Here is an 18,964-nt window from a genome sequence, read left to right as displayed (position 1 = left end):
GGCCTAAATCAAAGGAACCTTCCATGTGGGGGCCTTTGGCTTACATCATCACTTAGGTCACACACTAGATCCATCATAGCACTTGATGTGCCTTTACAACACACACAAACACACATGTGACTCCCTTAGATGCACACGTGCACCATAGAGCAAGCCCTTGATCATACTTATCCCAACACTTGTAAGCTTTAATTGGTAAGTCACCTCAGAGGAAGTGAAAGAAGAATTGAGCAGATTGATGCGGCCTTACCTTTGGACTGTTATGGCAAGCCTTAACATCACTCTAGATGGCTTGAGGCTTTAATGAGGTCAGGTATCTTGCTTCAAGTCATAGGGATTCGGTAAGGTTCAGATAGGGATGTCTTGGTTTTTTATGTTCACTCTTGGGGCAGGTTATTTTGATCCAGGGATGATAATATCCTTGTAGACGTTTTTTTTGAGCCAGTCAGAGTTTTTTTTTTGGTGTGCGAATTGAGGTTTTATATTATATGGTCATCCTTAAAGACAAAGATTACAAAGTTCTTCTTTCTCCTCCTTATAAAAAAAACCGGGTGAAGGCATTATAGTGTTACCATCATCCCAAGCATAGTTACAATCAAACGTTTGGAGGTTGTTTGATAAGTTTGAAAAAATGAGGTGGAGTTTCCAAACATGGGTTTTTTATATATCATAATTTCAATAAATAAAATGCTATGCTGCATATTTTGACATATTGTCATTACAAATAATAATACACAGCTTACAAGCTAGAAATTTGATTAAAATTTAGACTTTTAGAGCAAAAACCAGTTACAAACTTACCACTGCCAAACTAGTCACATTTTGAGTTTTGACTCTCAAAGAGTTGAACTACAAAGCTTGGAACTTGGGGCCTAGGCCTATAAATTGAAAACAAAATTACAAAGTCAAATACAAAACCTTTTTTTCTGAAAAAACGCTTTACAAGTTAGAACTTGCTAGCTGCAAAATATGAAACTTGAAACCGATGGTGTCTCCAACCATCGATATCAAGGCTACTAACTACTACCTGCTAAATAACTACTAAATAGCTGGTAGCTAGTAGCTAGCATAAAAAAGCTACAGCAGGCTGCACAGCAGGCAACCCTAGGGCTTGGAGAGCAGCAAACGTCACGAGTCACGACCTTGGAGGTAGAGCTGTTGCTTTCAACGCCGGAGGTACGGATGCCGTCACACGGGTACAGGCATGAAAAAAGAGTCGAAATCTTCATAGTTTAAGACTTATGGTCTTTTTCAAACGTTGACTTTTTCAAACATGGGGTTTTTCAAACGTTTTCAAACGTTTGAAATTTTGTCAAACTTGTGCATGCAAAGCAAAGTTTCATTGAAGTTTCCAAATGCCTTTTTTGGTAAATCAATCAAATGCATTTGATAGTAACTATGATCCCAAGTACAAGTAGCAGCCAGTATTTTAAGCATCGTAAGTATGAGAATATAAGCCAAGGGTGACATTATTATCTGAAGGTACATGAATAACAGTATCATGAAAGGGTAGCCTGGGGTATGTCAGCAGCAGCCTGAGGTAAATCAGCATAAACATCTTCGGCAGGACCGGGAGCGGCAGCTTTAACAGCATCAGGTAAAATATTTGAATAGGCATTAATGACATCAGCAAGCAAATTCCAGACTTCTTTTGCCATCTCTAGTGTGTTCCTTTGCAAGACGGACATCCTCCTTAAAGTTACAATGTAGCTATTGGATTAGCATGTCACTTTGTTCCCCATTTTCACCAAATTCTTGTTGTCATTTACCACGAAAGAGTGAGTTGACATGCATCCAAAAATTCCCCTGTAAAAAGATTAGCATTTCTCTGCAGCCAAACATTCCAAATTATGTGGTTCTTGAGAGTCACCCAATCCTCCTGGACCCTGGTAGGTATGTCCCCTAGTAACAAATTGGCATATTTAAAACGGAAAGGACTGATTTGATTTCTGATTAGTTCCCAAACATGCATAGATTGTTCAAAGTTCATAAAGGGTGGGGAATATCCACTTGTTGTCTGAGAGACCTGCTGCATCTGCCATCTCCTTATCCTATTGTCCAAGTTTTGCTACCTGCCCACACCGCCATAGGAGGCATGAATGTCTTTCTAGGACTATTTTTCCCCAACTCTTTGAAAATGGGGCATCCAAACCTTGTCAAAATCCTGCCTATGCCATTTTTTCCTTATATGTTCAAACAAATCCACAGAGCATGTCTCAAACACTGGAACGGGGGATAGATTTTTCTGAGCTGCCCATCTGGACTCTTTAAAATAAGAATATTGCCTGCGTCCCATGTAGGCCAAAGTAAGCTCATCCTTTCTTGCAGCAGTAGTCTGTTTTGGGAATTGCTCTTGAAGTTCTCTATCCATTTTCCATGTCTGAGTGTCTGTCCCACTAGTCCGGCCACTCTCTTAGTCCCTTTTTATTGAGGCATAAAGCATCCTTGATGGAAAGGTCTCTAAGCGGTGCATCTTTCTAGATAACAAAGAACCATATTGAATCTCTGTTGGTGAAAGTGCCAGGTTTCTTGGTTAACACCTCCCACTGCATATGTGGTTGTAGATATTCCAAGCTTTTCACATTGTTCTCCACATTTCCGACCCTTTTGTTACACAAGGCTCTTCCCCACATATGATCACATCTGCACGCTCCTGCGAGCTTCCCCTCCCCCCCTCGCCGTTAGCCCCTACCTCCCCTTCGCTCCCCCCCCCCTCGCCGCGTCCACCTCCACCCCTCCCGTCCGCCCTCGACCCCCGTCCCCTCTCCTCCCCCCCCGCCGGCACCCCGCTACCCCTCGCCTCACCTCCGCCCCTCGCTCCATCCCGCCCCTCGCCTCACCTCCGCCCCTTGCCTCACCTCCGCCCCTCGCTCCATCCCGCCCCCTCGCTCCATCCCCGCCCCCTACCTCCGCTCCATCCCGCCCCCTCGCTCCAACCCGCCTCTCGCCCCCGCTCCAACCCCCCCCCTCGCCGCCGCTCCAGCCGCCCCCTCCGCTCCATCTCGCCTCGCCCGCCTCCGCTCCAGCCCGCCTCGCCTCGCCTCGCCCGCCTCCGCTCCATCCCGCCTCGCCTCGCCCGCCTCCGCTCCATCCTCGCCCGCCTCCGCTCCATCCCGCCTCGCCTCGCCCCCTCCGCTCCATCCCGCCTCGCCTCGCCTCGCCCGCCTCCGCTCCATCCCGCCTCGCCTCGCCCGCCTCCGCTCCATCCTCGCCTCGCCGCCGCTCCAGCCGCCCCCTCCGCTCCAGCCGCCCCCTCCGCTCCATCCCGCCTCGCCGCCTCACCCCCAGGCTCCACCGCCGCTTCATCTCTTCTTGGGTGGCAGCCTGTTTTTCTTCATCGGAAGCTTGCAGTTAGTCTTGGCGGTATGGCGGCCCCCAGCCCGGATCCGGAGGCCCAGTCGGACCCTCCCTCTCCAGATGCCTACCGCGTTATCCTGACAGAGCAACAATCATCTCGTGTTCAGGAGGTAGCCAGTGACTTTGCTCGTACCTCTGTTTACGGTAGAGTCATTGGACACTCCCCCTCCAGGTCTACCATCAGGGACTGGCTCCAGTCCACTCTCTTGCTAGAGGATGGCCATATCGAGGAGGTGGCCCTTATGGGAAGGGGCATCTTCTGGCTCAAACTCTCCAGTGAGAAAGCTGCGAGCAATCTGATTGCCGGTTCCCCCACATCGGTGGATGGGAAGATCATCATGATAGTCCCGTGGTACCGTGGTTTCAGCGCAGCGGATTTCGACACTCGGTTCCGTATACCTCGCCACCCAGTGACACTCGTTTTTCCAGGGCTTGCTACTGAGCTGCGGCCGATTGTCAGGGACTTGGGCTCCCATTTTGGCTGGGTTATGCACGACACCTTTGCCGACGCGGTGACCACGGCAGGAGCTCCCCGAGTCCGTGTGGCTGTGGCGGATCCTGCGACTCTCCCTGCAGTGATCGAGATCGTTACAGGTGCCGGCAGTATCACCCAGAGCATGATAGTCACCGGACAGCCAGGTCAGTGCCTGCGGTGCCATGGCTTTGGGCACTTGGCGGCTGCTTGTCCACGCTTTGCCAGCTCGTCTCGACCCTCCCCGCCCCCGCCCCCTCCGCCCCCACCTCCCCCCCCCGGACAGCCACGTCAGGAGGAGCCGAGGCAGTCGGAGCCTGGGCCAGAGGTAGTGGGCGGTTGGACCGAGGTTCGAAGGAAAAGAGGAAAGAATAAGAAGATTTCGGATAAAGGCAAGGAGGCAGAGGTCACCATTCCTGCAGCAGCACTCCACAGGCCTGACAGGCAGATGCCCCAGGGACCTGGGAGAGCCTCTTCTTCGACGGCAGCCCGCCCTCCACAGCCTCAGATCCTCCTCTCTCCCACCCCCCCGCCTTCTCCCCGGTTTCCCCAGTTTCCCCCCCCTTCGCCCGCCCCGCAGTTTCAGCCCCCGCCTCCTTTTCCTCAGTCCCCTCCCCCTCCCCCTCCCTCTCAGCCCCAGTTCCAGATGCATCCCCATCCCCCTCCCCCCCTGCTCCCCTCGCCCCTCCTACAGAGTTAGCTGCACCGTCGCCTTCCCAGCCGAGTGCAGCCTCCGCTCCACCTCCTCCACCTTCCCCGCCAGTCGCCTCCGTGGAGCCCGAGTCGCCTATCCCGCAGCCTCCTCCCCCTCCTCCCCCGCTTGCAGGACACCCGGTGTCTGGACCACCAGTGGAGCAGGTTTCCCTTCCCGCTAGCCCCTCAGTGGCAGACTCAGCTGGGTCTCAGCTCCAGGAGAGAGAGCTCCCTCGAGACTTTTACAGATCTGGCCCCTGGGACTACCTGGATGTGGCCGACCTTGGGACCTTCCCGGCTTGTCTCGACATTAGTATCTTCATGCTCCGCAAAGGGGCGGATGGGAGGATTGGTGCCTTGGCTCCCAGGGATGGCCCTAGCTTCGCCTTCACGTTCCTCAGCGATGGCACCGAGACCTGGACAGACGACTCGGTGTGGGAGGCTCTCAGAGAGCAGACACACGCCCAGATTTGCTCCTGGATAGGCCCGTCCGGTGGGCAGCTCCTCGAGACTCAGTGGTCCGAGGGCGATGTGCGCTTGCGGTGGCGTTGCGCTGCCAAACGTTTCCGATTGATCGTGATCCTCAGACCCCCCCTGGCATGGCCTCTTCCCCAGGATGTCAGAGCTTGGTCCCAACAGAAACTCCGAACCTTCTACGGGATGACTGCTTCAGAGATCTCGAGCTGGCTCGAGAAAGCATTTGTTCATGGCACTAGAGGCCTCTCGCCTTTGCTGAAGGTGTTGAAGAACGGGCAGGACGACCCCGTCTCCCCCTCCAAACCTTCTCACAAGCGGCAGCGCCTCCACTCCGATCTGTCTGATTCTTCTTCGACTTCTTCTGCGAGCAGACAGCTGTTCGCAGCCCCCCATCCCTCTCCATGAGCCTACACCTCGTATCCTGGAATGTGAACGGGTTTCACTCTTCGAGTACCCGTGGTCCCAGGAAGCTCATTTTGCGTCAGGAACTTCAGCCTGCAGTGATTGGTCGATTGGATGTACTGCTGCTCCAGGAGCACAAGCTTTCTGCGGCTCATGCCCGTAGCTGCGGGAAGGTTCTCCCTGGACGCTCCTACACTTATTGGGAGCCTTCGATCGGCGCACAGGGGAGGAGCGGGGGGGTCTGTACCTCCGTGTGCGAGCAGTTAGCTCAGTCAGTTTTCGGTCACGGCACGTTGATCCCAGGCCGAGCCCTTTGGGTAGGCCTGAATTTGGAGGGATCCAAGATAGGAATCCTCAACATTTATGCTCCCACAGACCTCAGATGCAGAGCCACCTTCTGGAGGACACTTACAGGGATTCTTCCAGACATGGATTCCTGGATTGCTGGAGGAGACTTCAACAACCTGGAGACCTTGGAGGACCAGCAGGGTCGAGATCCGGAGTTCACAGGTATGGCTCAGGCAGAGCAGTCAGCTTGGGACTCTTTCATCTTCGCGACAGGAGGGAGGGACAGTTGGAGAGACCCGTCCTTCCGGCGTTGGCACGGGAGCCTGGACTTCTCTTGGGGCTTCCGTAGGGAAGGAGGCAGACTCCTGGAGCGGCTTGATAGGTTTTATGTCAGCGATTGGGCCATCAGCAGAGGTGGCCAGGCGGGCATTGTTCCAGGGACGACACTATCCGACCATGCGCCTGTGCTCCTCTCATTAGATTCGGCAGCCCAGACTCTCCCCCCCCGATCATGCAGGATTCCCGATTCCATCTTCTCGAGGGCGGACGTCCGTAGCAGCATTTGCAGTCTTTGGGACAGAGACTGGGGGGAGGGCATGGATCTGGTAGACTCGGTCGCGCAGGCTCTGCAGGAGTCCAGCCAGATCTGCCAGCTCGCAGCCCTACAGGTTCGACAGGATTGGTGGGGCAGAGAGAGAGCTCTTCGGAGGGACCTCGCCTCCATTCAGCGACTTCAGCAGTCTTCCCCGGGCTCGGAGGAGCTTCGGATCCAGGCCCTTCGAGCCAGAGCCCTCTTGGAGGAGACCCTCCAGCGTCGCTCCGAGTTCTCCTTTCACGCCTCTCTCTCCTTCTGGGCCCGGAAGGGTGACCGGATGTGCAGGGAGTTCTTCAGGACACACGGCCAGAGAGCTGCAGGTGATCAGCTACGGAGTCTCAGGACAGCGGATGGTCACATTGTTACGGACCCGGGGGAGGTCCTGGGGTTGGCCACTGACTTCTACAGGACCCTCTTCCAGCAGGAGCCACTTGCCCCTCGTGCTAGTCGTGACCGTGAGGAGGTGTGGAGGCACATTCCATCCCTGGTCCAGCCCAGCATGCAGGCGACGTTGTTGGCGCCGTTCACCGCGGATGAGATGTTGGAGGCCTTGATGGCTATTGATGGGCAGAAATGCCCAGGTGAGGATGGGCTATCCCGAGCTTTCTTCACCTCCTTCTGGGACCAGATCCATCAGCCCCTCCTTGCAGCTCTGCAGGGGATTTTCAGCAGCGGTCAGATGCCAGAGAGCCTTTCCTCGGGACTGATTTGCCTCATCCCGAAGGGAGGAGATAGACAGGAGATCCGCCAGTGGCGTCCGATCACTCTCCTTACCAATGCCTACAAAATTCTCGCCAAGCTGATCAGTGCCAGAGTTCGACCTCTACTCCCAGACCTCGTCCATGACACTCAGACAGGCTTTGTCCAGGATCGCAGTATCCTGGATAATGTCTTCACCTTTTCAGAGGCGGCGGAGTGGGCTCAGTACAGCGGTTCACACCTTGCCATTTTACTTCTCGACTTCGAGAAGGCCTACGATCGCGTGGATTGGTCCTTTTTGGAGGGGACCCTGGAGCGACTAGGTTTCCCGGCAGGCTGGATTCAGGGTATCTCAGCTTTGTACAGGACAGCGTCTAGCAGAGTCATCATTGGAGGCAGGATGGGTGAGCGTTTCAGCTTGGAGAGATCAGTACGTCAGGGCTGTCCCCTGGCTCCTTATCTGTTTCTCTTCTTCGCCGAGGCCATGACTTACTACCTTCGGGCGAGGTCCACAGGGCTCAGGGGTGTTCGCCTTCCACTCCGGGAGGACACGGAGCTTCTGGACTCAGAGTACGCAGATGATACAGCCCTTTATGTCCAGGACGATGAGAGGATGCTAGAGAGGGTGCGGATGGCCCTGGAGGTTTTCTGCTCGGCCGCTGGTGCGAAAATCAACTGGAACAAATCAGTTGGTTTTCTCACAGACCCGGGGGCGTGTTCTCAGTGGGGGCGATTCCTGGGCTTCAGATGGATTCCACGTGGACAGACAGCTAGATACCTTGGCTTCCAGGTTGGCCTAGACATTACGCCAGCTCAGCAGTTTCTCCCGGTGCTAGATTCCATCCGACGGAAGCTGGCTTTCTGGAGCACTGCTAAGCTGTCCCTTGCAGGTCGTGATTTAGTAGTTAACCAGGTCCTTCTAGCCACGGCTTGGTATGTGGCTTCCTGTTGGTGCTTCTCGAGATCCAGCGTGGCACAGCTCAGGAGGTTGGTTCGGAACTTTCTTTGGTCTGGGGAGGATGGGCAGAGAGATACCAGAGCCAGGGTTGCTTGGCAGACAGTCATTCTTCCGCAGGCGGAGGGGGGTCTGGGGGTCATTGATCCAGAGCTTCAGAGTCAGGCCTTGTTAGGCAAGCTTATCATCCGCGGCTTGACCCCAGGGGGGCAGACGTGGAAGATGCTACTTCAGCAGGGAGTCGGCTCTTGTGTCCCGCGCCGAGGTGGAGAGTGGCTACCGTCCTTCAGGTGGATCTTCACTTCCGCCCCGCTCACTCAGCCCCGCTCCCCACTCGTTCGTAGCCTTCTCATGGTTTGGAGGCGGCTCCGTCTCAGCCTCATTCAGTCCCAGCCCAGCTGTCAGGAGGAGATCGATCGCCAGCCGCTCGTCTGGAATGGGCAGGTCAGAGACGCCGAGGGCCTTCAGCTGGGGGAGAGATCACATATCAGGTGGGACGGCTGGATGAGGGGGCCAGCCCGGTCCCTTCGAGTTTGGAGGGACACGTACAGACATCTGGAGATGGCCGATCTGGCAGACGCAGCGGGAGGTGCACGCGGAGTCCAGGCGAGACGCACGGAGATCGACGGCGCGATCCCAGCCGCTTGGTTGGCTCCACCTGAGCCTCAGGTCCTCATGCCTGGAGACACCCACTGGCTGGGACAGTTCACCCCCCGTGGCATCCCACTGGTGGTCGCAGGACGTTTGGATGACTCCTCTATCGCCTTCTTCGCGGTTTCAGGGGACGGACGACTCAGGAGAGAGGATGCGCTCATTGACCCCCTACTCCCGTGGCAGAGGGTTAGGGTCGTAGGCCTTCTGGGGAAGGTCTGGCATACCGACCCTAGTATTGAGCAGGACCAGTTGCAGCTTTGGCGTCTTTGGCTCTGGGAGGGGCGGGCCTTGTCAGAGCTTGAGTGGGACCCAGGAGAGTGGTGGTGGCCAGAGATTGTGACAGGACAGGGGCAGACTTCCTTCTTCGCTTACAGCACGACTCTGGGCAGGCGAGTTCTCGGGAGGATGCAGAGCCGCCCCCCCACCCAGCGTCCTAGCTGGTACGCACAGGGTATTTCCAGGTTCTTTTTGCAGGCTTTCTGGAAGGCCTTGTGGGAGAGCTGGCGGCCGCGGAAGATCTCATACTTCCTGTGGCTTCTTACCCACAAAGGCCTTCCAGTGGGGAGCTGGTTGAGGCAGATAGGCCAGGACGGTTGCTGTCAGATTTGCCATGCGGATGAGGAGTCACCAAAACACTGCCTGTGGAGCTGCATGCGCGCCCAGGAAGTGTGGAGGTGGACTTTCGGGCTTCTTACTCGTGCAGCACCAGAGCTAGGAGTGATCACTTGGGGCGCGTTCTGTTGGTGCAGCACCGCACCTGGTCCTCATCACTTGTTCGAGGCATGCCAGCAGGACCCCACTTTCCTTATCACACAGGGGACGTGGGGGCCGCTCGAGGGTATCCCACAGCACCTAGCAGAGGCTGTTACAGGAGTTCGGGAGAGGCAGCCAGTCTGGGAGATTATCAGCAGCATTACAGGATGGCACATCTGGACCTCGCGCTGCGCGCAGATCCTCGGTGGCACCTCCTTATCGACTGCCCAGATCATGGCGGAGATTTGGAGTGAGATTATTCATACCCTCAGAGGCCAGTGGGACCAGATTCAGGGAGACTCCCGGGCTGGGCAGGAGAAGCGGAGACGCTTCCTCCAGGCTTGGGATTCACAGAGCCTCTTCTTCGAGCAGACTACGCAGGGCCTTCGGTGGCACTACTCACCACCCCGATGGCTGTTCATTCACACTCAGCATATTCCTCCGTGAGAGTATGATTTATTATGCTACCTTTTGGGCTGCGTCCGGTTTGTGAACGCAGCCCGTCAGCTATAAGCTGACCTCTTGTATCTTGTTCTCGAAGTAATATAATTAGAACTGTTTTTTCGGCAAAAAAAAAACAAGGCTCTTCCCCTTGATAATTCTTCTAGTGTTTGCATCCCAAAGGTTTTACCTTTGCTGGATTTCTTCTGACCGAAGCAGCCCAGACAACGTCCTTGTCTTGCAGCGCTTTTATCATCCATTGTCCCATAAACCTGGCTGACAACCTTTCCACATTTACTATTCCTAGTCCCCCTTGTTCTTTGTTATTGTACAGAATTCTCATTTAACCTTTGTTTGCCTCAATTTTCCTCTCCACAAGAATGTTTTAAAAAGTGCATTAATCTCACCCACTGCCTTTTTGGTTGGGTACGAGCTAGATATGAAATAAATTAGTGAAGGATAAATAAAATGATTAAGCACAAATTTTCTTCTTGCTAATGAAGGCTGCAACCCTCGCAACTTTGGAAACATTTCCTTAAACCTTTGGAGGACTCACTCCCACCTTACCTTCACGAATCTAATATTCAAGACCAAAAGCCCCTTCTTGACCCAAGTGTTCTACCCAACCCTCAAGAAAAGTCACAGGGGTCTAGGACCATGCACATACCTATGATTGCATTAGCACAAAGTCATTCGTCTTCTCATTCAATAGACCAGTGTGAACTTTAACAGAGGGGATCTTAGCTGAAAGTTCTTCCCCATTCTCGTTAACTAGGCTATCATTTGTTACGTCTACTCTATTTTCTCCTAAAGGAACTTCACCTTTCTGGGATTGGAAAATAGCTTCTTTGCTCGGCATTAAGCACTTCCCATGGCAAAGCTTTCTGGCTTCTGGGGGTTTGGAAAAAACTATTTGAGCCTCCTGCACCGGCATACGACGGTTCTTCTCGGCAGGTTGTGCATGGGCTAGTGCCTTGCAGCATCGTTCGAGTTCTGTTGCACGCCAGCTTGCTGTGCTCCTCGAGTTCCTTTTTGATAGGCATCTCCTTGGAGTTCTTGTTTCCAGATACCTTGCTGGCTTTCTGAGAGTGTCCTCCCTGGTCTCTTCGTTTGGGTTCATCTCCTTTCTTTCTAGGTCGCACACTTTCTTTAAGGAAAGATTGCTTTTCTGATGACGTAGGCTCGTTAAGATTAGATATGAAAGGTTGAATTGCAGAAATCTTTAAGACTCTAGGAGTCCCTCAGGAATAGAAACATCACTATTTTCTTTTGGCTTTCTATTCATGGAGAGATTGCAATGAGCCTGTAGAGGTCCAGGTTTGGATCGGTCCCTACTTGTCCTTGCTTCCTTTTTGTCGAGGAGTCCATTTAGCATTGTTATGGGATTGTAGACAAGCTAACTTAATGTAGAAGGGGATTGCCAGACTCTTGGGTACTTCCTCTTCTTCGTGACCTAGGGCTTGGGGGCTTGGCTCTCTTTCGTGGCCTCATATTTGTTATACGATACATAGCACATAGCTCCTCTTGGTCTCTTTCGGTTTGATGACATTTAGTTGGGTCTTGCTCTGTGGTGATGTTTCCCCTTTTCGTTACAGACTTGCACATGCCTTGGTGGATACTTCAAACTTGCAAGCATTTCAGTGTGGCATATATGGAGATCCAGATGCTCAAAGGCGCTTGATGCTCCCAGCTCCCCATCTCACAGTATTTGGATAGACACTGTACACATGTGGATAGGCACTTGATGCTCCCAGCTCCCCATCTCACAGTATTATAGTGTATAGGGACATCAACCTGTGTGATGGGATGTTTGGAAGTTCCATCAAACAGGGTGAAAATGGTCGGAGAGGAAGTTGCAACAAGGAGGGAGGGAGCAGCCGGTTTGCCATGAGCTTCTTGATTCGCTTTAGTCCTGCTTGTATGCTTAAAACTGTTATTTCTTCCTTTTCAATGACCTCCTTTCATAGATATGGTAGCTCTGATGTGGTCTTTTTTACAGGATACAGTCCTGGAAATTTTTAAGCTTGTGTGGGTTAGAACTTCAAAAGGTATTAATTTAAACTGTCAAGCTTTGAATTGCTCAATCATTTTTTGTCCTGTATATTTCGTACAATTTGGAGCGGTAACATCTTTTTGAGTCTCTTTTATAATGGCATACAGTTTTCTATGATATTAATCTCTTCTTGAACCTGTGATAGAGCGTGAGCAAAAGCAAGATGGTGATGGAAATGAAGCTGAGGTATGGAACTGAGTTGCATTGCAATACAATGAGGAAGGTGTCCTGAAATATCAGGATTCTGGGAGTGCTGCATTCAGAAAGCTTTCTAGCTCATACTTTTGGTTTTCCTTCACCTGCGTTTCAGGTTGGATCACTAATGACAAAGAAAAAGAGAGCAACTACTGGTGATACATTGGCCTTTCAAAAGGGTTATTTACAAAATCTCTGCATTCATTTGAATTCTATGCCTGAGAATTTCAAGTTTTAAAGTTTTAGTAGTGCTTTTATTTACAGTAAAGCTTCAATGATTGTGATGCAGCACATGCAAACTCTGTGAAGTTAAGCTGTGAGTTGCTGAAATTGTTTGTCACAGGTGCATAAATGACCCGAGTCTCTGACTCTTTCTGAATAAAAATAATGTTTCTGTTGACGAGCTGATTACCCTTGTATGAAATCCTGATTTGAAAATCAACTTTAAGCTTGCTCTTGCAGAAGCTATACAGCGAGCTGCTCTCATTGCTGAAGCTGAAGGCGTGACAGTGATTGAGGCGACACACTTGGAGAGGATATTGCCACAGCTTCTTTTAGATTTCTAATGCTCCAGAAAATATGTTTTTGAACAGCCAGAGTATGGGACGTTGGACATTAACCATTAAAGTTCTTCAGTAAAGCTATTGCAATGCAATGGAAGTATGTGGTTGCTCTTTACAGCTTTCTGTGGTTGAATGATTGGAAGAACTAGACCATTATCCATTTCCAAAGGATGAGTTTGGGATGTTCCTGGATGTGTGTGTGCTCTATTGTATTGTATTGGATTAGGTTGCATTTGCTATGTTGATGATGATGTTAGTGAGGACTATGGTGACTTTGACTATGTCCTACACAGTTTTCTAGCATGGGTTACGATGCTCGTTTAGTAGCTCACTCCTTTTGGTCATTGTATCCGGTTTTCTGTTAGTCTCATAGACCCATCAGAATAAATAAATAAATATAAATATAAATAATTTAAAAAAATAATAATTATATATATATATGTGTGTGTGTGTGTGTATGTGTGTGTGATTGCCGTAGGGAGAGTCTGAAATATTCATAAGATTGCAAGAACGGATTCCCAAAATATCTATGATGCTTGCCATCAAGGAGATCTTCCTCACTCATGCCTGAAATAGTCTCTCTTTGCTTTTGATTTCCTGTTGAGGCTCTCTGTTTTTTTGAGACCCTCATGTAAATCTTGCTGATAATATACCTCTCATGGTTTTGGGGTGAATATTTTATTGGTGTAAAATAATTACATTCATAGTTACTTCAAAAGTGGAGTAGCTACTAGTCAACTGAAAATCTCAGTATAAGCTATATATACATCATGATCAATCAAATGAGTCTGAAAGCAATCATAAAACGATTGTCGCAGAGATCGTTTGAAAAAAACAAAAGATGGAAAAGTAGGATCACCAAAGACTCTATGATTTATGTTCATCCATAGAGTCCACAGTGCCCAGTAGCGCACCCAAACAAAAAATAAATCAAAACCCTATCTAGCTGGATGAAAACCGAATAGCCAGAAGAACCTGTCAAAAGTAACAGAAGGAAATCTCGCTCGAAGCTCTTGTTGAATGAGAGCGAGGAAATCACAAGTGTATGGACAGTGCCAAAAGATGTAAAGCACAGATTTAGCAGAATGTAGACATCTGTGGGAAACAGCTAGAGCAATATGTCTATGCGTGAGTAACTGCCCAGATGAAAAAATGCCAAGTAGGACTTGCCAAAGAAAAAGCCGTCTTCGAAGAGGGCCTTTATAATGCCAAAGGAGACAATGTTAAAAGATATGAGATATAGATTCCCTTGGAGCTAAACACTGACGACAGATAGCTGGAGCAATACGTCTGCTTGATAAAGCTGTCCAGACGGAACAACTCCCAATAGAACACGCCATAATAAGACCTGTTGGCGTAATGGAGCCTTGGAGTGTCAAATTTGTTTCAATCTCTTTCTCCACCATTTGAGTGGATGGTGCAATTTCCAAATTTGATTGGCCTTATCCAACACCCAGGGTGGTGATAAGAGAACTTTATATAAAGAAGAGACTGTTACATAGACAGCTTCAAAGGATGAATAGATGAGTATAAAGGAAGAAGAGTCCAATCTTGAAGTTTGTCAAAGGAGGTACTGGTTGAAATGATTGAAGCATTCCGATATTGCATACCCAAACCATATTTTGCAGTAGCCAAAGGGAAGGATAAAAGAGTGCCATCGTCTTTAATAACATCAGCAACATTGAAAATCCTTATGGTATTAAGAAAATAAGAGCGCAGGTGTTCTTCCAGGGCCAAAGGAGGAGAAAAAACCCGTGGCCAATGGATGCTCTCAGCTCACAAAGAGTTCCCCTGTAAAGAGTCTCTTCCATTCCATTTCAATTGTGAAAGAATATGCTTTTAATCTAGAAACATTTGAGAAACCATAGGGTAATCTTTGTTGTTGCCTTCAATACAACCCAAAAGAGAATCCCACTCTGTGGGTCGTCAAAAACCAAAAGCAAGAGTGGTGATGTGAACCAGTAAGGAGTACATCATAGCAGCCCAAGGTTGATTATCTTGAAGAAACTGAAGCATCATTTTGCCTTTGTGAGCTAAAATGTGCACATGAATATTAAGAATATCCAGTTCTCCATGCAATTTGGGGGAGCATAATCTCTGTACTGGAAGTATCTGCAAGCATTTCTTCTCCTTTTCTTGCCATGCTTTGACCGCTAGAAAATTTCAATAATGGTGGATATGAAGGAAGATTGATTCCCCTTAGCGAAAAAAATCAATGGTAGATAAAATTGAATATAAGTCACCAAGATAGACTGAACAATGCAAAGATGGACATGCATCGGCCAAGTAGCCAACTTTCAATATTTTATTTTTTTCTTCAATTTAGCAAGAATCCAATCAATCTGTTAACGGCTAGTGATGCTCCAATCCTGAGAATATCCAAGGTGACGAATCAATTGAGTAGGTGGAATAATTTTGCTCGACCAGAGCAGTCTTTGCCAATCCTTAGAGTGCAATGGTAGTAGACGGGATTTTTAAAAATGAATGGGAAGGCCAACAACTAGTCCATACAAAGAGAGCTCGTGTTAGCAAAGAAAGATCCCTTGGAGTATTTTTTGGCATGAAAAATGAATCATCTGCATAAGCTTGATCAACCAAAGAGCGACTTGTAGGAATTTTCAGCCCATGTATATCTATTACCACCAAATGATCAATATATCAAAGCATTGGATGCATGGCTATAGCATATAAGATAGCATTGAGAAAGCAACCTTGCTGTACTGAACATCAAAGCGTCCAAGGCTCTGATAAATCTCCAGACAAAAAGCATGCAACTTTGCTACCCTAATAAAGCCAGAAGATGACGTGCTGCAGTTCTGACCAAATCCCAAAGCTTGCATGGTCTGAGCTATAAATATCCATTGAATGGTGTCAAATGCCTTTGCAATATCCACCTGCAAAAGAATGAGCACATCTTGCTAGGTGTACTTGGCATACTCAATCCCAACATAAGCATTTGCAATATAATCAATAATATGTCGCCTTGGAATAAAACCATACTGAGTTGGATGCACGCCATAATGTAGATATTCCTTAATCCGATCAACCACCATTTTGGTGATGATCTTGTATATTAACAACATCAAAGTAATAGGCCTCCAATCAGCCAATGATTCACAAATGGGCTTCTTGGGAAGAAGTTTGACTAACCCTTTCTTCCAAGAATTCGGCATATATTGATTTTGCCAAGCAGTATTGATCATTTGTAGCAAAGGCATTTTCAGCAGATCCCAAAAAGGTAAGGAAAATTCTATTGTTAGGCCATCCCAGAGCCAGGAGATTTCCATCTACCACATGATTTAACAATATCACTTAACTCTCTTTCGGTGAAAGGAGCTTCCAAATCCAAGGCCTGTGCCAGTGAGATAGTTGGAGTGACATGCTGTAATAATCTCTCTCTTGCGGAAATGACCTCCTGCGAAGTTAAATTTGCTTTCCCAAACTGAGAGGAAAACGTGTCGAACCGCTTCTTTGTTTGTTACGAAACTTATATCAGAGCAAAGCTCATTTCAAGGTGCATCTTGATATGTGTTTGAATATTTGATATCATGTCTCTACTAAAAGTTATAGGCCTCTATGTCTAATGACAATTTGCAGAGTGTTTTGAGCTAATTGTAAAAGTATCTATGAAGAAGGTGCAATGACCCAATCAGCCCCTTCAAACTCCTCGATATATATCAGTTCATGTCATGTTGAGCTGCAATATCTTCTTTCAACAACGTATCGCTCTTCTCTTTGGTGCAGATTGGCTTACTGAGTTTATGGCCTCCGCTGATCCTTTTCTTCTCCCTATGCGTGAGTACAACATCACTTGGGATGTTACCATCTTCATTCTCATATAACCGAGAATAGTGTGGTGTGGTCTCTTGGTATAAAAGCTTCTTTTTAATGTCCCTTTCCCAGTGAATGAATATCTTTATCACTCAGTTCGAAAGCAACAGGAAGTGAGGAGGTGCATGAAGTTTATTACCCCCAACTTCATGTCACACCACCATTCATTAACATCATCAAGCTCAATCTTTTAGAGTCTTGATGTTAAGACTAGATAATATGAGGGCCAAGAAAATTATGCTAGGGACTGGCTCACTTGTCCCTTTGGCCCTAATAAGCCACAATGTATCTATGAATGGGAGTAAGTAATGTCACACTTGATATCCAAGACTTCTTTGAAATTAGTTGCATGTATTTAGTGTGTTCATTGTGTTTGCTTTAGTAGATCTTGAACTTAGTAGCCGCATTGAATCTATTGGCCTCACCTTTAAGAAATTCATCAACCCTTTCAATCAAAATAAAGGCCTTTCTTGTAGCAATGTACATGTTTTGTGGTTCCAATATAGGATACCAATGTAGGTAGAAGTTGTCGGAGATCCTTGGTAGAGGATCTTGTGTAATTGATTGTATACATTGACTCTACTAAGAGGAACAAAGGAGCACAATGCTTTGAAAAACTAGAGGCCACTTACATGTTGAGCTACATCCTTCCAAGATGGGTCCATTACCATATGCATGGACTAAAAATGTACTCATTCACAAAGGTGCGCAATTACAGAGGGAGTTGAACGAGTGCATTTTTTTATCATAACAAAAGGCAAGTTCTCATGGTATGTCTGATAGTAGAATCCCAGATAGAGAACCAAAGCTGTCAATGAAGGGAGACCACAAATGATACTCGATGGGTGGACACACATGTCTTTGTGAGTCTAATGTAGCTCCAACATTCAAATTGCATGCAAGGCATCTAAGTACATAGCTTGTTATGTGGTTAAGGTTGATGCAAGGGTTGAAGAGTTCAAGTAGTCTGACTACTCTGTCCAAGGCTACAAACTTGCAAGCAAAAATGCTTTGCTATAGAAAACAAGTTCCGAAGACCTCAAAATGGCCTGAAAGAAAATAAGAAATAATAAGGTATCCAGATCTTCCCTAAAAGCACATCAAAATAGAAGAATATAATCCAAAATGCACCTTGACATAGTTTTTAGCAAGTAATGCATACTTACCATACTGTGCATGAAGGGGCAAGGGAGCCTTTGTGAGCTTGCAATCAAATTCTAGGGATAACAGTAGTGAATCTTTAATGATATCTCAACACGAAAGGTGCAAAATGTAGTTGAGGAGGGTGGTCCAGGCAAAAGAGAAGATGGAGTGGATGAGCAGGATTTATGAGACTAGTTTAGGTGGGCGATGAGAGATGACATGTGATATGAGTTTTGATCTCTCTCAATGATTAATCCCATTTGGGATGTCTCCCTAATATCCAATGAGGTGCCTACCCCTACTCTGTCATTGATGCAATGGTGAGGTGTTGAGATATGCAAGAACACAATCACCAAAAAGTTTAAGGCTGCCAACAAATGTGAGAGGTCAAGAGACCTTGATGGAGGTAGGAAGGAGGGACCTTGTACAGGGAAGTGGCCTATAACTATCCAAGGGCTACCCCTATCACCTTTTAAACTAGTCATCCTTGGCATTCCAATTCTACCCAACATCAGCATTGTTTGATGCATTTCCAGCCTACAAGCCTATTGCCTAGTCATCTATAACATTAGGGGGATGCACAAAGCTTTTATACACACCATATCACCCCCATTGTCCATCATAGTTGCCCCCAAATTGGCATTCCCATCATGCATAACATCATAATACTCCTCACCCTTCATACCACCCAAACTCTTCATATTAATTCTTGCTTGTGCATTGATAATAGGCTCTATAAGCTGCTTCATAGCAAGCTACACATTATAAATAAGAATATTGCTCTATACTATAAATGCTAATACTGCTACTAGGTAGCAATGATTTGGTAATAATTAGATTTTCTATACATCACACTATTATACCACTATTGTATATAGCACTGCTATACTTTGTAGATGGCAGATACGATAGCTAAAAGGACTTCTATGTCAATGGTACAATTGTGAAAGTAAAGAGGAAATAAGATGAGTGAGGCAAGAGTATACCATACGAGCCTATAATTTACAACTCTTTTGAAGAAGGAAGAGAAATGAGAATATATATATAGGGTTGAGTTACAGTTTTCGATGTCTCCTATTAAGATCCTCCTCTCGAGATTTTAAAGATCAATTTGCAGCATTCTTAACACCTCCTCATGAGAAATGAAATTCAAAAGTAAATATATCAAAGTAGTATGTGATTAAGAAGTTTTAACAAGAAGTACAACTTAGGATTAGCTCCCTCTATTGAGTTTTAACCTAATATTCAAAATAATATATACATTGAGTAGAATGAAGTTTTGAAGATGTCAACTACTAATTATTCTTCTTTGCAAATGAGGCTTTGAAACCTCTTTGAAAAAGCATAATAGGTCTTATTAATGAAATTTGATGAGTCTTGAGTATTGTTTAAT

The 18,964-nt window shown here is 47.7% G+C and overlaps 1 protein-coding gene across 6 annotated transcripts in view; it reads left to right on the top strand.

Moving 5' to 3' along the window:
* LOC147900082 (centromere protein X) overlaps window positions 1-12,830 on the top strand; it is a 39,122-nt gene extending 26,292 nt beyond the window's left edge. For 2 of the 6 annotated variants that reach the window (XM_087377421.1, XM_087377422.1), the window contains 5 exons: window positions 11,786-11,834; window positions 11,985-12,025; window positions 12,150-12,213; window positions 12,324-12,377; window positions 12,497-12,830. In XM_087377421.1, coding sequence (XP_087233547.1) covers window positions 11,786-11,834; window positions 11,985-12,025; window positions 12,150-12,213; window positions 12,324-12,377; window positions 12,497-12,600 — 312 coding nt within the window. In that variant the 3' untranslated portion in view covers window positions 12,601-12,830. Of the gene's footprint in view, window positions 1-11,785; window positions 11,835-11,984; window positions 12,026-12,149; window positions 12,214-12,323; window positions 12,378-12,483 lie in introns of all 6 variants that reach the window. The other 4 variants (XM_087377423.1, XM_087377426.1, XM_087377424.1 and 1 more) reach the window with 4 other exon arrangements.
* The last annotated feature ends 6,134 nt before the right edge of the window (window positions 12,831-18,964 follow it).

Source organism: Dipteris shenzhenensis, chromosome 7 (genome assembly GCF_047967505.1).
Source record: "Dipteris shenzhenensis isolate YYH24624 ecotype China chromosome 7, Dip_SZ_1.0, whole genome shotgun sequence".
Classification (NCBI taxonomy): domain Eukaryota; kingdom Viridiplantae; phylum Streptophyta; class Polypodiopsida; order Gleicheniales; family Dipteridaceae; genus Dipteris; species Dipteris shenzhenensis.
The sequence above is the reverse complement of the archived record's forward strand: the minus strand, read 5'-3'. Positions and strand labels throughout refer to the sequence as shown.